Source organism: Monopterus albus, unplaced genomic scaffold, assembly GCF_001952655.1.
Source record: "Monopterus albus unplaced genomic scaffold, M_albus_1.0 scaffold129.1, whole genome shotgun sequence".
Classification (NCBI taxonomy): Eukaryota; Metazoa; Chordata; class Actinopteri; order Synbranchiformes; family Synbranchidae; genus Monopterus; species Monopterus albus.
The window spans coordinates 1800957-1817328 of record NW_018128009.1 but is presented as its reverse complement, the minus strand read 5'-3'; the positions used below and the strand labels follow the sequence as shown (position 1 = coordinate 1817328).

General features: G+C 40.4%; 1 protein-coding gene across 1 annotated transcript in view; it reads right to left on the bottom strand.

Annotated features, from left to right (window-relative positions):
- Window positions 1–16372, bottom strand: part of agbl4 (AGBL carboxypeptidase 4) — a 297544-nt gene that overhangs the window by 8611 nt on the left and 272561 nt on the right. The window contains exons 9-11 of the mRNA XM_020613018.1: window positions 15735–15846; window positions 3664–3816; window positions 257–419 (exon numbers count right to left, since the gene is read on the bottom strand). Of these exons, the coding sequence (XP_020468674.1) occupies window positions 257–419; window positions 3664–3816; window positions 15735–15846 (428 nt within the window). The remainder of the gene's footprint in view (window positions 1–256; window positions 420–3663; window positions 3817–15734; window positions 15847–16372) is intronic.

Here is a 16372-nt window from a genome sequence, read left to right as displayed (position 1 = left end):
TTTCGCTCACACATGCACGCACAGTCATTACCAGGAACCCAGATATTAAAAAGAATTACTCCAGTGATTACAAGATCAATTGGCCTGATTTTAGTAGGAGATTGTTACTGTGTGAAAAGTGTTTGTGTGTGAAACAGTGCGAGAGAAGAAATTTAGAGAAACATAAGACACTGCTGGCGTTTACTCTCTGAACCATAACTTTTTTCTTTCTGCACACACACATTCAGTAGATCATACTGTATATGTTGAAGGATACATGTCTCCTCAGTGTAGGGGACAGGCACGGTGCTGCCAGCTGTCATGTAGCTGTAGAAGGACACCTCTAGAGTGTAGCAGTAGGATGTGTCATCAAGGAGACCACCAAGGAAGCGTCTGCCGGTGCCAGCCTTCACCACGTCCCGGTTAAAGGATGTGTTAGACTAAAGGAATACACGAAAACCAACGTACATGAGAGATAACATCAAGGTAGTTTCTCCTTGGTTAGGAGATTTGGGCTTTGTCTTTGTGTCAGCAACCATCCACCCTGCTAGATGTAAGACACTGGGGTCTGGAGAATTTCCCTAAGGAGATCATTAACCCCAACAATGACATATAACCTAAACTACATTTATAGGTCCTGAATATAGAAATTGGTATGAGATTACTTTAATGGCCAATGTTTCCCTGTACAGGTTTTGCTATTTCAAGCCCTTGAAAACCTGAATTACAGATTATTTCTCAAACACAAACACTGACTAGAAGAGAAGAAAAACACACAGTGCTTTTGGTTTTTATGTCCCAGTTTACACGCCACTGTACTTGCAAGTCAGTCTCTTCAAATAAGAGATGGTGAGATGTCACCATTTATATGATACTGTATGTGTAATGTGAGAAGACAAATGTTCAGGTGTCACCAAAGGGCTTAAAGCAGCTATAATGAATTCTTGTGATAACAAAGAAATCAAATGACTATATGTAACATGAAAGGCATCGCTCAGGGTGATGAACCGACAGGGTATTATCACCAAACTGCAGTTTCCCTCGACTGAGTGTTTTGGTATCTTGCAGCTCAGTGTTATGCTTTGGCTCCTCACCGCTCCTGTCAGGGTCTGTTCACCACCAATAACATCCAGACAGAGTTAGACATACAGAGCAACTAGCTGGTGAACATAGTGGAGCATTTTAGCAGCTGCACAGCCAGACAGTTCCCTCAGCAGTTGGTCAGGACCAAAAATTGAGCTAAAAGAGAATTAATATTAGGGTTACAATCCCACAGAAAATTTGGACACACCTCTGCAATGAACTGAATGGAAAAGTGTCTTTAAACTTTTGACTGGTAGTGTAGATTCATCACCTTACAGTAGATGGTTGTGTTCACTGCTTGTCTGGTGACATTGCAGGGACGAGCGTTAGAGTATATTTGCTTGATAAATGGAAAAATCAAGCACAGTCAGCATCAGCTGACATGTCTCGTCAGTGAAAATACATTAACATCTAGCAATTTGTTCCTCAGTAACTTGCAGTGTTAAAGCTCTGGAGAGCCAGAACAAATTATGAAGGGTAGTTTATTTTTAACAGATTCCCTTCATACAATGTCATTACAAAGACGACTCTAAATGGCTATAGCAGAAGAAAAAAGAACCCTCCAATCTATTTTGGGTTTCATCGTGTCAGCTATACTACACAAATATAATGCTGTCTTGGGAGGAGTGTGGAAAAAGTTTCCATTCACTGTCACTCCACTCTGCTGCAGTGAGAGCTGCCTTGCTGAAATGCAGACTTGGCAGCTACCAGTGGGAGTTTGCCATGATTGTGTTGTGCAGCTGCTGCTGCTGCACTGGGCTTTAGGTAGTGCTGAATGGGCAGAGGGACAAAAGCACAGTAAGGGAGATGACCCCTGGGCCAGCTGTCACACAAGCAGCACACAGAGAGAGAAATTCTCCTGAAATAGAGTTTTACTCTTTGGAACCCAAAATACCGTATAGACACTGACAATGAGTGACATTTCCATACATATGTGGATGAACACCTGCCTGTCTTTCTGTACTGTCAATGGGCAATAAAGGTTACTCTTTATGATGTGTGTTAGTGGCTCTGCTATGAAATATCACTGAGAAAATGAAGTTCAGTGGAAATGACACAGGGCTAAGAGGAAATGGTTTGGTGGATAATGTACCTGTATGAAAAGGTAGGTTAGTATATGGATGCTACTTCCCACCTGCCCTTCTGTTAAATGTTTCTCCCCTCCATTAATTTCGAATGCTTTTCACTTCCTTCTTAGTTTTCCACTCCTTCTCGTAGTGTATACAAGTGCTTTCACAGAACACCTGCATTGCTCATATAGAATATCCTGGCCTACTTTTACTGTCCTGTGCTTTGTCATGACCTACATAGCATTTGCTATTTGTGTTCTATACACAGATACAGTATACTGTAGATGCACTTTCACATTAATGGTTACAGTACATGTCTGGAAACGTGTTGCATGCTGTGTGGTAGGTGGTTGGGGGTTTTGGTGGGGGACTACACCAACATCTCCTCTCCTCTGGTTTGTTGTCAAAGTGGAAATCTTTTTGCACCGCTGGAACATGCCTCTGTCTTCTGTGCACCTCATATAATGTGGCAGTCCCCATGTGCCCATTCATGTGAGAATTTCCCCGTGGAGATCATTAGCCCCACTGATGACATACAGTATAACCTTAACTGCCTCTATAGAGTAGTTGAATACTTTCACAGAAATTGTTATGAGTTTCAAAATGTGACAGTAGTTGCCCAGTGTTTCCCTTCTCAGTCTTTGTTTTCTAAAGTCCTTGAAAACCTGAATGACAGATTATTTCTCATGCAAACACTAACACAAAAAGGGCAGAAAATTCTGAATTCACATTCAGCAAGAACTTACTGCTTTTGTACTTTTATGGCCCAGGTTTATACATTTAGGACCTAAAAACCAGACATTTTCCTCAGAACAGAGCTAAAACACCTACCTTCATCAGGTGGACTCAAATTACAGTAAATGATTGTGTTTACTGCTTGTTTCTGCTGCCCCTGAATGTTAATTGATTTCTGAACGTGTTGGAAAATTTCACTTGGGAGAAGCTACTAATCTTATTCAGTCAAGTTATAACAATATCTACTGACCTTTCTGTGATGCGTTTAGGCAAAGGTCAACAGGTCAAATGTGAAAGGTTACAGAATCATTTAAGTGTCATGTCAATATCAGTGACATTATTATCTTATGTTATGTGACCATGTCTACTGGGTTCATAATATACTGCTATTACATACATGTATTCTCTGAGTGTCATCTTCCTGACTTAACATCTAATAAGCTGGTGTTTTTTTGTCAATACCCTGCCTCTAATGCATGCACTTACACACATTTACTCCTGGGAGGTGTCCAGTGCAACCAGAGTCTTCTCTGGTGCGCTGCCAGTCAAATGTGTGGACACACTTTCCAACTGAATTGAATTAGAAAGTGTGTCCAAACCTTTGCCTGTTGTATGTCACTAACTGTGTAGCAGTTGGTAATTAAGTGGCTGGCTGAACACCACCTCACCCGCAGTAGCTAAGACAGGGCTATTTCATGTTTTCTTTCAGCGCTAGCCCTGGGATTTAAACTGGCAACATTCTGCTCCTGCGCCCGCCTCCCTGGTGTGTTTGTTTGCGTCTGTTTGAGTGACTTACAAAGGAGAAGTCTGGAGCGTTTTGGCACAGCAGTCTGGGGAAGACAGCCTGTCTCTGGACACGCTCTTCGTCCTCGAACACATTGCCGTACATGAAGCCATTCAGCATGGTGGAGTGAGCATGAACATCAATGTAGAACTCCAAACTCACCCTCTGATGGAGGAAAAGAGGAAGGAAGAAGAGTGAAAGAGAACAGAGGAACAGAGAAACAGACAGAAGATAGAAAAAACTGCAGGTTAGTGAAGAATACTGGATATTTTTCTGACACAGTGAGCAACAGTCCACACCACAGATTCTCCACTGGGGGCAAGGGAAGCCTCTCTGTTCTCTTGTGAGACTGTGCTGTAGAGAAGCTTTCACCCATGGGATGACTACAAATCCTCCAGACACTGTGTATGGAAAATATACTGTACGCTCATACCTGAAAAGAGCCAACCACCCACACATAACTTCAATCAGGCTGTCCTTCTGAAGGGCACAACAACAGTGAGCTGAAAGGAATATGGTGTAAAGACACACACACATATTATCTCATGTGGATGTCACAGATTTGTCACATAGCCCATATTTATCAGGTTAATATTGACTTCATATTTCTTCATAATTTCTTTGCTCTTCAACACACACTGTGTAAAATGGATTTGATAGGATATGTTTTTGGCTTGAATCTTATCACTCAATCTGCAAACATCCGAACAAAGACACAAACAGACACACACACACACACACATACGCACACTTGTACTTCGATCTTTGTGAGGACACTCACTGACATACTGCATTCCTTAGCCTCGTACCCTAATACTTAACCTAAACCTAATTCTAGCCTGAACCCTAAAACCAAGTTGTTTCAGAAAGTGAGGACTGGCCAAAATGTCCTCACTCTGTAGCTAAAAAAAAAAAAACCTCACACATCTTGTGACGCAAAAACAACTTGACTTATCCTAGCTCTACCTATAGCACTCATTGTGTTGCACAGTTTTGTTATGCACACTGACTGAAGGTGAAATCCATTAAGTCCATGAAAAATCCAGATGCTGTAAATATCTAGTGCTTTCTTACTAGAATATTGCTCAGGAGCACAACACTGAGCAGCCATTGTTTTACCAACTCTATATTACACACTAATTATTTTTTCTCTCGGTATATTTATACTGGAATCAGGTCTCATTTACATCTTACGTGCTTTTCTACCCCCTTCTGTAATCTTTTCCGCTGAAAATAGACATGGAAAACCATCAGCAAGAAAATATGCAAATTAAAGAATGAGATCATAAATGATATTACATAAATGATTAACACTGCCAATAGCATCACATAATCTTAGCAGCCATTGTGGAGGACTACACACTAGTTCTAACTTGGTAGGTAGCATGTTGACATAGGATGGACCATATTCCACAATATATTTAAAATTATTGGACTTCAAGAAGGTTTCCAAATTTAAATTGAGTGCAGCGTTGCAATTTGAATGTTGTTGCTTATCATTTATCTTTTGAGCAAATACAAAATAATAAAACATATTCCTTCCATTCTGCCACAAGAGATTGGACTTTAATGATTGGAATTCAACCATTAACTGTTGCTGAGACAAAGTTAATGTATTGTCATGTAGTTTCCAATTTCTCCGTATTAGTAATGGTGATAGTATTATTTCAGCCATGACTTATTTTCAGGTTGTTGGAAAACTTTTTAATCAGTTCAAGATACTGCTCAGTGTAGTTCCATGCAATTTAACTTAAAACACAGACCTGCTTTCATCTCACTTATAAGATTGTCCTCACCATTTATGAATTCACATAATGTATGCTAACTAACATATATGTTAAATAACAATCCAATCGCAAAAAAAAAACAAAAAAAAAAAAAACTGTCCCGTATTTCTTTGCACCCACGGTTAAACCAGCCAGGATGTGAAGACCAGCAAAATGACCTTGGTTGCCAAAAACCTGCTCATGTCAGTGGTCTTAAACTGGTTCTGACAAGGGCAGGGATACAAGCCCCATACACTCTGACCCCTAACTCTGGAACAACACCAACCAGCATCCCTCCTCTCTCTATCTTATCACACCATTACCCTTCTCCTGGTCTTTATCCCTCGCTTCTTCTTCTTCTTCCTGCTCCTCTATATCACCCTCCCTCTCTCTCCCTCCGCTCATTACACACTCAGCACCATACCTTGTTCCCCGTGGGTCGTAAAGAGGAGGGGGGGAAGGGAGGAATAGGAGGATGGGAAAGGAAAGCAAAAGATAGTGGCAGCAAAAGGGGAGGCATGGAGTGAGAGCAGAGAGAGGAAACTACAAAGACAGACAAAAGACAAAGAGAGAAAACGGTGCATAATGGTTGTGGGAATGTGTGTGTGAAGAGATAGAGGGGCAGGAGAGAGCAAACAGAGAAAACATATAGAAATGCGGGTGCAAAGAGAGAAAAAGGGAGGAAATAAGTACATAAAGGCAAACAGAGAAAGAGAGAAAAGAGAGAGAGACATAGAAATGTGTGTAGAGAAGTGTAGAGAGACTGACAGGGGAGAGAGAGAGAAAGCGAGAGGAAAGTGGTGCTTGGGCAGCCCGAGTGATGCAGCGTGCCTGTGTTTGAAATTCCACTCACAGCCAAAGCAATTTCCTGGTGGTGGCTGTGCTGTCAGTTGCTTGGCTGGCTGGCGGTGAAATATGGTGGCTGCGAGTCGGCCGCTAGCAGCCCCCGACAACCTGATGGATGGAGCCCCAGAGGAGAGGAACAGCAGCAAGAGAAGGTGGGGGAGGAGGAAGAAGGGAAGAAGAGGACAGTGGGAGGGAGAAACAACAGAAAAACAATACAAAGCAAGAGGGGGGAAAAGACCAGTGCAGCCAACTCAACAGTGGTGGTGATGGGAGGTAGGGGGAAATATATATGAAGAGAGACATAAAGGGAGGGTTAGATAACAGATGAAAAGAAAGGTGGGGGACAAAAGGAGATGGGGGAGCACAGACAGACAAGGAGGCAGTGAGAGAGGTAAAGCCAGCTCCATTAGGTCTAGAGGAGGGAAACGGGCCTAATAATCACCTGGGTCTCCACCCTCTGGAGAAGGTGGAGGCTGACAGGAGGAGGGGGTGCAGGTGGTTGAATTTGAGGACCGTGGACAAGCAGGCGAGCAAAGGTGGTAGACTGAGTGTAACAGAGAGGGACATACTTTGAAGCAGTCTAATAAAACTCCACCTTCGTGTAGCTGCGTTTCATATCACTGCATTCTGAGTACATTTCACAGCTTAACAGCACTGCCATATTGTAAACACTGAGATGTTAAAGACTAAATTCAACAATTCCTTGACTGAGTGAAAGAAAAAATTGCAAACATTTGGATCAGTTAATTAAAATCATGAATTACAGTTACACTTTTTAAAATTTTATGTCTTTGGGTTTTGGATTATGGAAAATGTGAGGGTCATTTCCCACTTGTTTTTGAACATTTACTGTAGATATATATATATATATAAAAATAATCATTAGATGCAGCCCTGTTTCTGAAAAACATCTGCTTATAGACTACACTTTATCCTTAACAAAGAGTCTTAGGGAGCCTTTCCCAAGCTGTTGCCACATAGCTGGAACTACATGAAACATTTTACTGTGGCTTTAAGATTTTCTCTATTTATCTAGCCTAAACCATGAAAATAACAACAATGTGGATAGGGCTGTCTGTATACTTTGTCCAAACAGTTTTTATGTTGAAAAACAGTGTGCAGTAACACTGAATTAGAAATGTATCTTTATGAACTGAAAGGAAAATTGAGCCTTTGGAAGAAGCCCACACAAATACAGAAACACAAACACAAAGTGCAAACTAAATCTAATTAAATTTAGTGTGTTCTTGATCTGATTCTAGCCCACAAGGTTTCTCCTTCACAGCATCATGTGAAGGACAGTAGACGGGCAGCATTAACAGCAGTTATAGCCATGGAGCCTGCACAATGTCATCTCCAGTCTGATTACAGTACTCAGTTAATGCCCTGTCAGTCAAACTGAGACAATTCTGAAGGCCCCTCCGCTGTGATTGATGCTTCAATTAACAACCTGCTCTGACCTCCAGAATTGTTCATTTGAAATTGTAATTAAGCAATTAGGGGCAATTAAGAAACAGACTGCCAAATGAAAGTCATAAGACAATCTTAGAGAGAAACAGAGAAGGAGAGTGAGCTGTCCAATTTAAGATTCGCACAGAGAAACAAAAGCCCTTCTCACTGCAGAAACTCCAGGGAACTCTCAACTTGTGGTGAACCACAGCAGCCGCAAACAGTTTAATGTAAAACCAAGAAGGTCAAATGAATGAATTTTGTCAGACAAGTACTTATCTCCTGCATATTAATTAGAGTGGGGGTGTGGGGTGCGGTGAGGGTCGTAAATGCTGGGGCTTATCTTTGCACGTAAAGGAAAAGGAGCTGATTGAAGCAGGATTACAAGCTCCTGAATAAAGCTCTTGGCATTGACAGCATACAGTACCTTTTGAGAAGAAGAGAAACTGCTGCTCGTTCATCAGAAGAGAGTTGAACTGTGTATCCATGTAAAGCATATTATCAAACATTAAAATCTTAAAAAGTCCATACCTGTGGGAAGAGTTGACATGAATTTCTTTATGTGCAAGACCACACAGACTTCTCAATTCCAGCTGGTGACAGTTGTCAGCTTATATGACAACTGCTCCTAGCAGATCCAATCAGCTTTAGCCCAGCTAGCTGGCTAATAAAACTAATGTTAGCTTTACAGGTTGGTTGGGAATAGTCTCCAGATGACTTTTTAAGCTGTAATGCTGACATTTATAGCTAATTTATTTTAAAAGAGAGAGCATTTTATAAAGATAACAACATCCATGATATTTGTGAAAAAAAACTGAGGCTAAAGCTGCTGGTCCCAGGCAAAAAATTGCTTCCTTAGTTTATGATACACGGCACTGCTTTGGCATTTCATTGTTAAGCTACAGTCCTAAATATGATAAGGACAAATTATGTCCATACCCTCTATAACAGCACAGAGAAGTGCTGCCTGAGCTCCTTCCAAAACAACAAATCACCGTATCAGTTTTATTACGTGGCAATGGGTTTAGGCAAAGATGATGACTTGGGTTAAAATAAGCACTTTAATGAGGCTAGGAAGACACTGTGGTTGGAGTTAAGTGACTACTATGCTAAGTTAGGGGCGTTTTGTCACTATGGAGGTAATAACAAATCTAAAAACTGCCTGTTTAGGGTTCAGAGATTCATTTTGTTTAAAGGAAAAAAAAAAAACAATGCCAACTGACAATTTGAAAAAGAAAGTAAAAAGCCCTCTCCTCGATTCAGGTTTGACGTTTTGTAGATCATCCATTTACCCTGACCTTGTCCCTGAATCAAGTTTGTCCCTTGACTTCCTCCTCTACTCCACTGCAGTTTTTGGACATTTTCTATTTGTTTTAATGTGTTTACCTGCAAAATGCTGCAAAGTGACCATTTGCTCACATCCCTCACTGCTGCTACCACCATATAATTAATCATAACTGACTTCTGTTTCCTTTTTTTTAATCCCAGTGTGGATCATATTTTGATGTTTGGCTCAAACATAAGTAACCTGGTTACTCATAGGCGAAAGGCAACAATAAGCAGCAGCCAACAGGTTAATGATACAGAGAGTGTAAACCCCAGGTAGAGACTCTGAAAAGCTGCCTGTAGTCTTCTCTCACTATCAGGTGTTTATCAATGTTTTCTTTTATTGTTTTAAACTAAATAAGTGGCACAGTGGACAGCAGAGACGGACTATTAAATGTAGATTGGACATCGAAAATTCATTTCAAAACACTGCACTTCTCCTCCTTCAAGTTGGCGGAACCCTCGACGACTGCTTAGCTCGTGTAGGCCTACGAATAACACTGCTGCTGTGATAAATGCCAGAGAGGAAATGTGTCATGTGTGGGGCACTTGTTGAAGCAAATAACACTGTTGATCTTCTTGGAAAAAATCTTAGACTCAGACTGTTCTTTCATTCTATTATAGCTGCTTAGCACAGGCAAGGTCAAACTTATGCTTTACTGTGTTTTGAAATTGTAATTCTCACTTTTAACCTTACAGAAGACAATTTTAGGATGAGGATTAAACAGTGTGTTTGGTTTTGGTAGGTTTTTGTTCTGGTGTTGGAGCGGCTTAAAAAAGAAAACAAACCACTATCCCACTCTTTATATACAGAGTACCACTCATACTAAAGCTCCATGCAGCTTCAGCATGGGGAGAAATTCAAAACATGACCTTGATTCCCTGCCGTGCCTAGTTAGTAAGTCGTGACTGGACAATCACTCTCTAGGAGAAAGGTTAAGTGAGTCAGTGGGTAAAATTTAGATTGCCAAAGTGAATGTGAAAACCTCTTAATTCCCTATGGAGTGACAGAAGTGCCCTTGAGCAAGGTTTATTTAATTTATACCCCAGTGGAGCCACCTAGATGTGAATTTGTGGAACCACGTGACCATTAAACATTCATAATGAGTCAGACTTTCCCAAATGAAAATGGAATAGGGTGGAAAGAAAAACTGTCACATCACTGAGACACTGTACAACTCTATGCAACATTTCATTAGTTAGAGAAGCTAATTCAGGTCACGGGGCACATGATCAGTGACCCTCTAATGATGTAGCTGTGACAAAACATGGCAGATGGCATGACACAAAACTCTCCCTCCGTCTATCTCCATCTCTCTGATTTTCTCCCCTCTCCCTCTCAGTCTGCACTCTCAAATTGATGGCGGTTTTTGTTTATGAACACAGAGGTGACTTGTAATCAGGCTGAATGGGCACAGGCAGCCCTCTGCTTTGGGCCTGTTAGTGCCTCATAAGCTACCACATCTGTTGGGAGGGCCTGGCAGGAGAACAGCAGAGGAGAAGGAGGGTAATAGGTACAGACAAAAAGAGGTGATATGAAAAGCCAGCACAGATGAACAAGAGCAGAGGTACTGAAAATAAATCATTTGAAATATTTTTTTAAAAATTCAGATAAAAGCCTGTGAACTAAGTTGAGAAAAAAGCCTAAAACTTGAGTGTGCGAGCTTCATCTGTATCTTCCTGTGAAAAGCAGACAATTCAGCTTCCAACAGAGAATAAAGAGAGGTATGATGGATGGATTAAAACAGCACAGGGCTGATGGGGAAAATTGGTTGTAAATCTCAGAAATGGATCAGAAGAAGTTGGCTGACATCAAAGTACATTTAAATGCACATAGAGGGACAAGAGAGAAGACGGAGATACAGTGAAACACATATGGAGAAATCCTTCACACATACGGTAAATTTGACTGTCGAACTAAGAAAGAGAAAGAAAGAGAGAGACTTTAGTGTAGAGCTGTAAATGTCAGAGAAGGAGGGCATTAGGGAAGGCTTCAAGATGAAAAATTCATCCAGGTGTCGTGACAGGGCCTAATATGTTTGTTTCAGATAGAAAATTAATTTTCTAATATTAAAAAGGTCAAAAATAAGCCAAGGCAACAATGACCTCTTTGTCATCCTTAACAAATTATCCAAAATGGCAGTGTCAAATTGGTGGGGATACGTTGGCCAGTGATGAATGCTTCTGGTAATCAGCCAATCAAAAAGAATTCTTCTTCTGCTTTTGATAAATGAGCTGGAAAAACAACACTTTAGGAGGGAGATGGGTCCATTTGTTTCTTTGGTCTCTTTTTCTTTTTTATCCCTCTCCATTTTTCTCTTTTCAAAACAAACAACAGGGTAGCTTGGGAACAGATTATAGCTCCTTGCATCACTGACTCTTTCAGCCATTTTCCCTGCTGACCAATGTTCAGCTACAGATGGTAAATGATTGAATTTTATGAAACAGCTTGAGCGAGCTTGCCTTCAGATGGATGGAGAGGAAGTTTACCGGCAGCTTATAAACAAATACTTTGTTGTCATTTACACAATAGCTGGACTTAATCACAGCCCCTTTTTACATTTCACAATGTATTTATTATATGAATCAAGATCTATTAAAATCTGTATTAAGAAAATTTGGACCACTGGACGTAGAAAAATAAACAAACTCACCAAAAAATTTTTATTTACTATGAGCTTAACATTTGTTCCTATGGTTAATATTGTAGCAAATTATTATTATGTTGGAATGACATATATTTTTCAGTCATTTTAAAGAACAGCTCCCCTAATGGGGCTAAAAGCAAATATGAATTTATGGTATTATTATATCCTGCCCTATTGTGTGTGCAAATATAGCTCATACGTCAGTGACAGATAGCTCCAGTGTTGCTCAAAAACGCATGCACTACTGTGTGACATATTATTATTATTATGAAGTTTATAACTCTCAGCTTATCAGACTAGCAACATGACATCTGATCGACAAGGAGATACTCCCAGAAATCAAAAAATAGTCATGTGATGGTTCAGGATAGTCTTTTGTTATAGTGATCAGATTTATTGTTAGCTTAAAATTACTGATCATAATAAAATGCCATGATAATATTAGCCTTAGCCTTTAATAATGTATAAAATTCACCAGCTATTTAACTGAGAAACAAAGTTAATCATTAACTTTTTCATTTTGTGTCAACAGGTCAAGTATAATCAGCTTGTGAGATCTCAAACCTACGATTTTATATGTGGTATTTAACCCTGCACGCAGACAGGTGAGTTGAAGATAAAACTGCAGAGAGCTCAAGAGGAGGTGTTGATTCTCAGAGATATTGATAGCGGCAGTGACCCTTTGACACAAGAAACAGTGTTAAAGTAAAAAAAATAAAAAATAAAAAAGCAATGTTTAAACCCATTTCAGGCCAAAAATTTGGCTCGTGCTGAGACACATGGCATAACTTTTTTATATATAAATATATAAAATTAAACATTACCGAAACAGGAGTAGACTGCATTTAGTAGTCCTCACTACTTACTCATACCGTCCATTTATTGGGGATTATCTTAATACACATTTGGTGGGGGATTCAATTTCCTCTTAAAAGGAAATCTCTTTATGCAGGCTGTATGTTGTTGAGAGTGGCAGCCTCAATGCCAAACTGCAACTGTACATGTGTTGTATTCATACATTATATAACTGTTACAAATGAGCTGGCTGAAGTAACCTTTAGTCAGTGACTTTAAAAATTTTCTTGTATAGGCCTGAGTTTGCATTACCACTGTTGAGTGCAAATGTTTTGAGCAGTACTGAATTTATATACAAATATTTGTGAAATAAAAGTTTCCAGCTATTAATAACCAATGCGGTGTAGACTGAGCTTGCAACAAGCTTTGATTTAAATGGCACTTCTCTGGGAACTTGCAGCCAGTTATTGAAATTACTGTCATAACAGAGGAAATTATTGTCATAACAGAAGACGGATGCAAGTTTCCTGGCAGAAAAAGTGCTGCTGAATTCACAATGATGGAGAATTGCTTTGGAGTGACAAGGGTGTCCTTCACAAGAAGGGTTGGCAGGGTTTCAAACCAAATGGGGTCCTTTGTGAAATGGAAGGCAATGTGACTTTGAATTATGACACAAATATATTGATGCAGAAATAATACTATTTTCTACAGAGCTTTATGAGAAACTACAGAAGAGGCTACAATTGCAATTCACTACAGTACATCTGTCACATGTCACCATCATAGGTGGGAGTTTTCATATATTATTTACTGGCCATAATAAACTGATTGTTTTTATTTTTGAATCAAATTCAACAGATATCACATACATTCAAACTGTAAGCACTGAAACACAGTTGCATGCCTACCACCGGGTTCCAGATGTATCCTCAGAAAGCTACAAGCTATTTTTAATGTTCTTTGAATGTTGAAGTTGGAGTTTGTTGTTATGAGGTGGAAAAGATTAAGAATGCGTGTCTGTCTTTGCCAATTAAACTGTGCTAAGAACAGCCCATTATAATTTATAGTAGCTTACAGACACCATTAACATTTCCTGTTTTTGTCCCGTACCAGCATCAAGACCTGCATTTCTAACAGGTCTTGATAAAGTTAACAGCAAGCAACAATGTTATAATAACAAAACAAGAGCGGATTAGCTGGCTTGTGTGCTGTGACTCTTGACTCCCAGCCAACTGCCACCCACCTGTGCAAGTGAGTTGTACCCCACAGATATTGGAACATCATTTCAGAGGCATGAACAATTGCACAGTGCGCATGTAGTGCAGGCTAATGTCTTTCTCCAACAAACAATTATTAGATTAATGTTTCTGCATTGGATTCAGACTTTACAGCTAGCAAAGGTTGTGCTTAGGTAAAGGCACAGTCAGTAATATCTTACTGGCTCTTTACACAAAATGAAAATAATTTAGGGGCGTGCACATGTAGCTGATTAACACCAGGCTCTCAGCTGTTATCTCAATGGTTGCTAAGATTTCAAGCTTGATGAGCACTAAGTGTTTTTTAATCAATGCTCCCAACCTTCAGTCTTCTGAGCAGCCCACCCATTACTTAGCAAACTCTAGTTTTAGGCATAATTTTGGGTACAGTAAAAGATACATTGCTGTATAGTAGAAAAATTACCTGAAAATTGAAAAGGACCTCCCATCCTCCCAGACTTGGTTTTTAAACAAATGACCACACTGAATTAGCAGCTAGTAAATTGGCCACATATGCTATCTTAGCCCAGTTGTTCTGTTGTAACTGCTGCTGATCTCCTGTTAATGGAGTTTTCCAGCAGAGCCCTCCAACCCTGCTAGCTTCATTAGACTCCATGCCCGCTGTGTGAGATGAGCATGAATGCAGCGCAGCAGCACACGACTCCTGGCTGTTGACATTGAATTTGGCATCTGGGAACCCAAGACATGAGTACTGTCTCATGGGATTAACTGGCTAGTTGCCCAAATCTCCAAATTAACTCTCTGAGAGTCAAATCAATTATCAGGGAGAAGGGGCTACAGCAGACAAGTGCTGGTGGGATATCAAGAGAGAGGGACAGGGAATGGAAAGCATCTGACCAGGAGGAGCGGACTTAGGAAACACATGGCACAATACTGTGTTGAATGAGGGCTGCATTTACCCTGCAGAGTTACTGCGGTGGTGAACAATCAGGTTTTTCTATTAGGCTACAGCAATAGATGGTAAAAATCTGGCATGAATTCAATGTACATGAGACTGAACATACTACTACTACTACTAATAATAATAATAATAATAATAATAGTAGTAGCAGTAATAATAATAATGTGCCTAACATTTTTAATTGAGATCTCTTATTTCAAAGCAAAGCCACTTATTTCATTTGAAATTATATAGGAGCTCGAGTCCCTGAACTACTGCTGCATATAAATACTGAGGTAGTTACAACTCATTTGGAAAATAATCATCTGAGAAACAAAAATGCCCCTGCTGGCAGGTGGAAACATAGGTTTTCCCTGTTTGTCTGTGAATTGCTACAGTACTGTAGGTGCATGATGAAATGTTTGTGTATGTGTGTTTTCTCAGGATGAATGTGTGTGTTAGTGAGTGTGAATGACAGGCATGAGTGGATCACCCCGCCATGACAGAATCTATCGATCAGTGTGTCAGCACCAGGGGAAAAGGTTAATCTGCCTGATGTCAGCCCTGCGCCTCACCCCATCTCTGGCCTGCCCTGCGTCCCAGCTCAGCCTGCTCCCTCTCTTATCAGGATTAGAGGAGTGTACAAAAGGGCAGAGTATTCCCAGGACACACACTGACCTTCAGTAATCCCACCAACCTGCCGCTCTGCTTATAATTAACATCAGGAACAAAGAGAAAAATCCCTGGCCTGCCAGGGTAGCATTCTTCTGACTGAAAGACTGAAACTGGAAAAGGGAAAACTTACAGTAGAGTTAGAGCCTGAAAGCACAGAGACTTGCTTCAGTAATATGTTCTGAATGGCCAGGAGAGCCTAGCTGACATTCTAGAGGTGCTGACTAGCCTATCCATGCTCCCCCAGCGCACATACTCTAAACACAGATTGGAGCAACCTGCTGACCCAAGCCCAGAGAAAGAACACTGTTCTTGGGACCAGTAGACATTACTGTGGTGAAGGAATGTTGACTACAGAGTGGAGGACATCTGTGCATTTACTGTGTGTGTGTGTGTGTGTGTGTGTGTGTGCATGTTCACTCACTGGGTCTCGATTCATCTGCACTATGAGTTGTTTAACAGCGTGCAGAGTTGGCTGGGCCCATGGAGAGGGATCTTGCCAGTGGCGGTTCAGGTCGAATCCCATCAGTGAACACCTGTTCACAGACACACACACACAGTTTCAGACGGCAGATTATTAGGTACACCTAGTTCACAAAGAAAACAGCAGGTCTGCACCCCCAAATATATAGTACAAAAGTCTTTTATTTTTTATCATGCAAGCATCAGCACAAAGAGAAAAAGCACACAAGTCTCAGCTATGCTGTCTTCAGTGTGTCTTCAGCCATTCAGCTTTCTAGTTACATAGAGCTTTAGTCAGCTCATTACTGACTCATTACATAATGAGACAGTCTGAGTCAAGGACCTGATGTTTTCATTGCAATGTAATACAAAAACATTTTGTCTAATTTGTAGAGGGCAAAGATTATGTTTCTGACCTTCACTCATTAATTATGAAGATTATTGTCCTTTCTATTTTCATTAGTATGTAGTCCAGAAAACAAAGTTTTGTGTCTGTTTTAAGGTTGTAGGATTATATCTTGTGGGGAGCCTTGGGAAGTTTTTAAACAGGCTAATCTGAAGACACCTGTGCCAGTTTTTGCTGGAACTCTTTTAGATGTA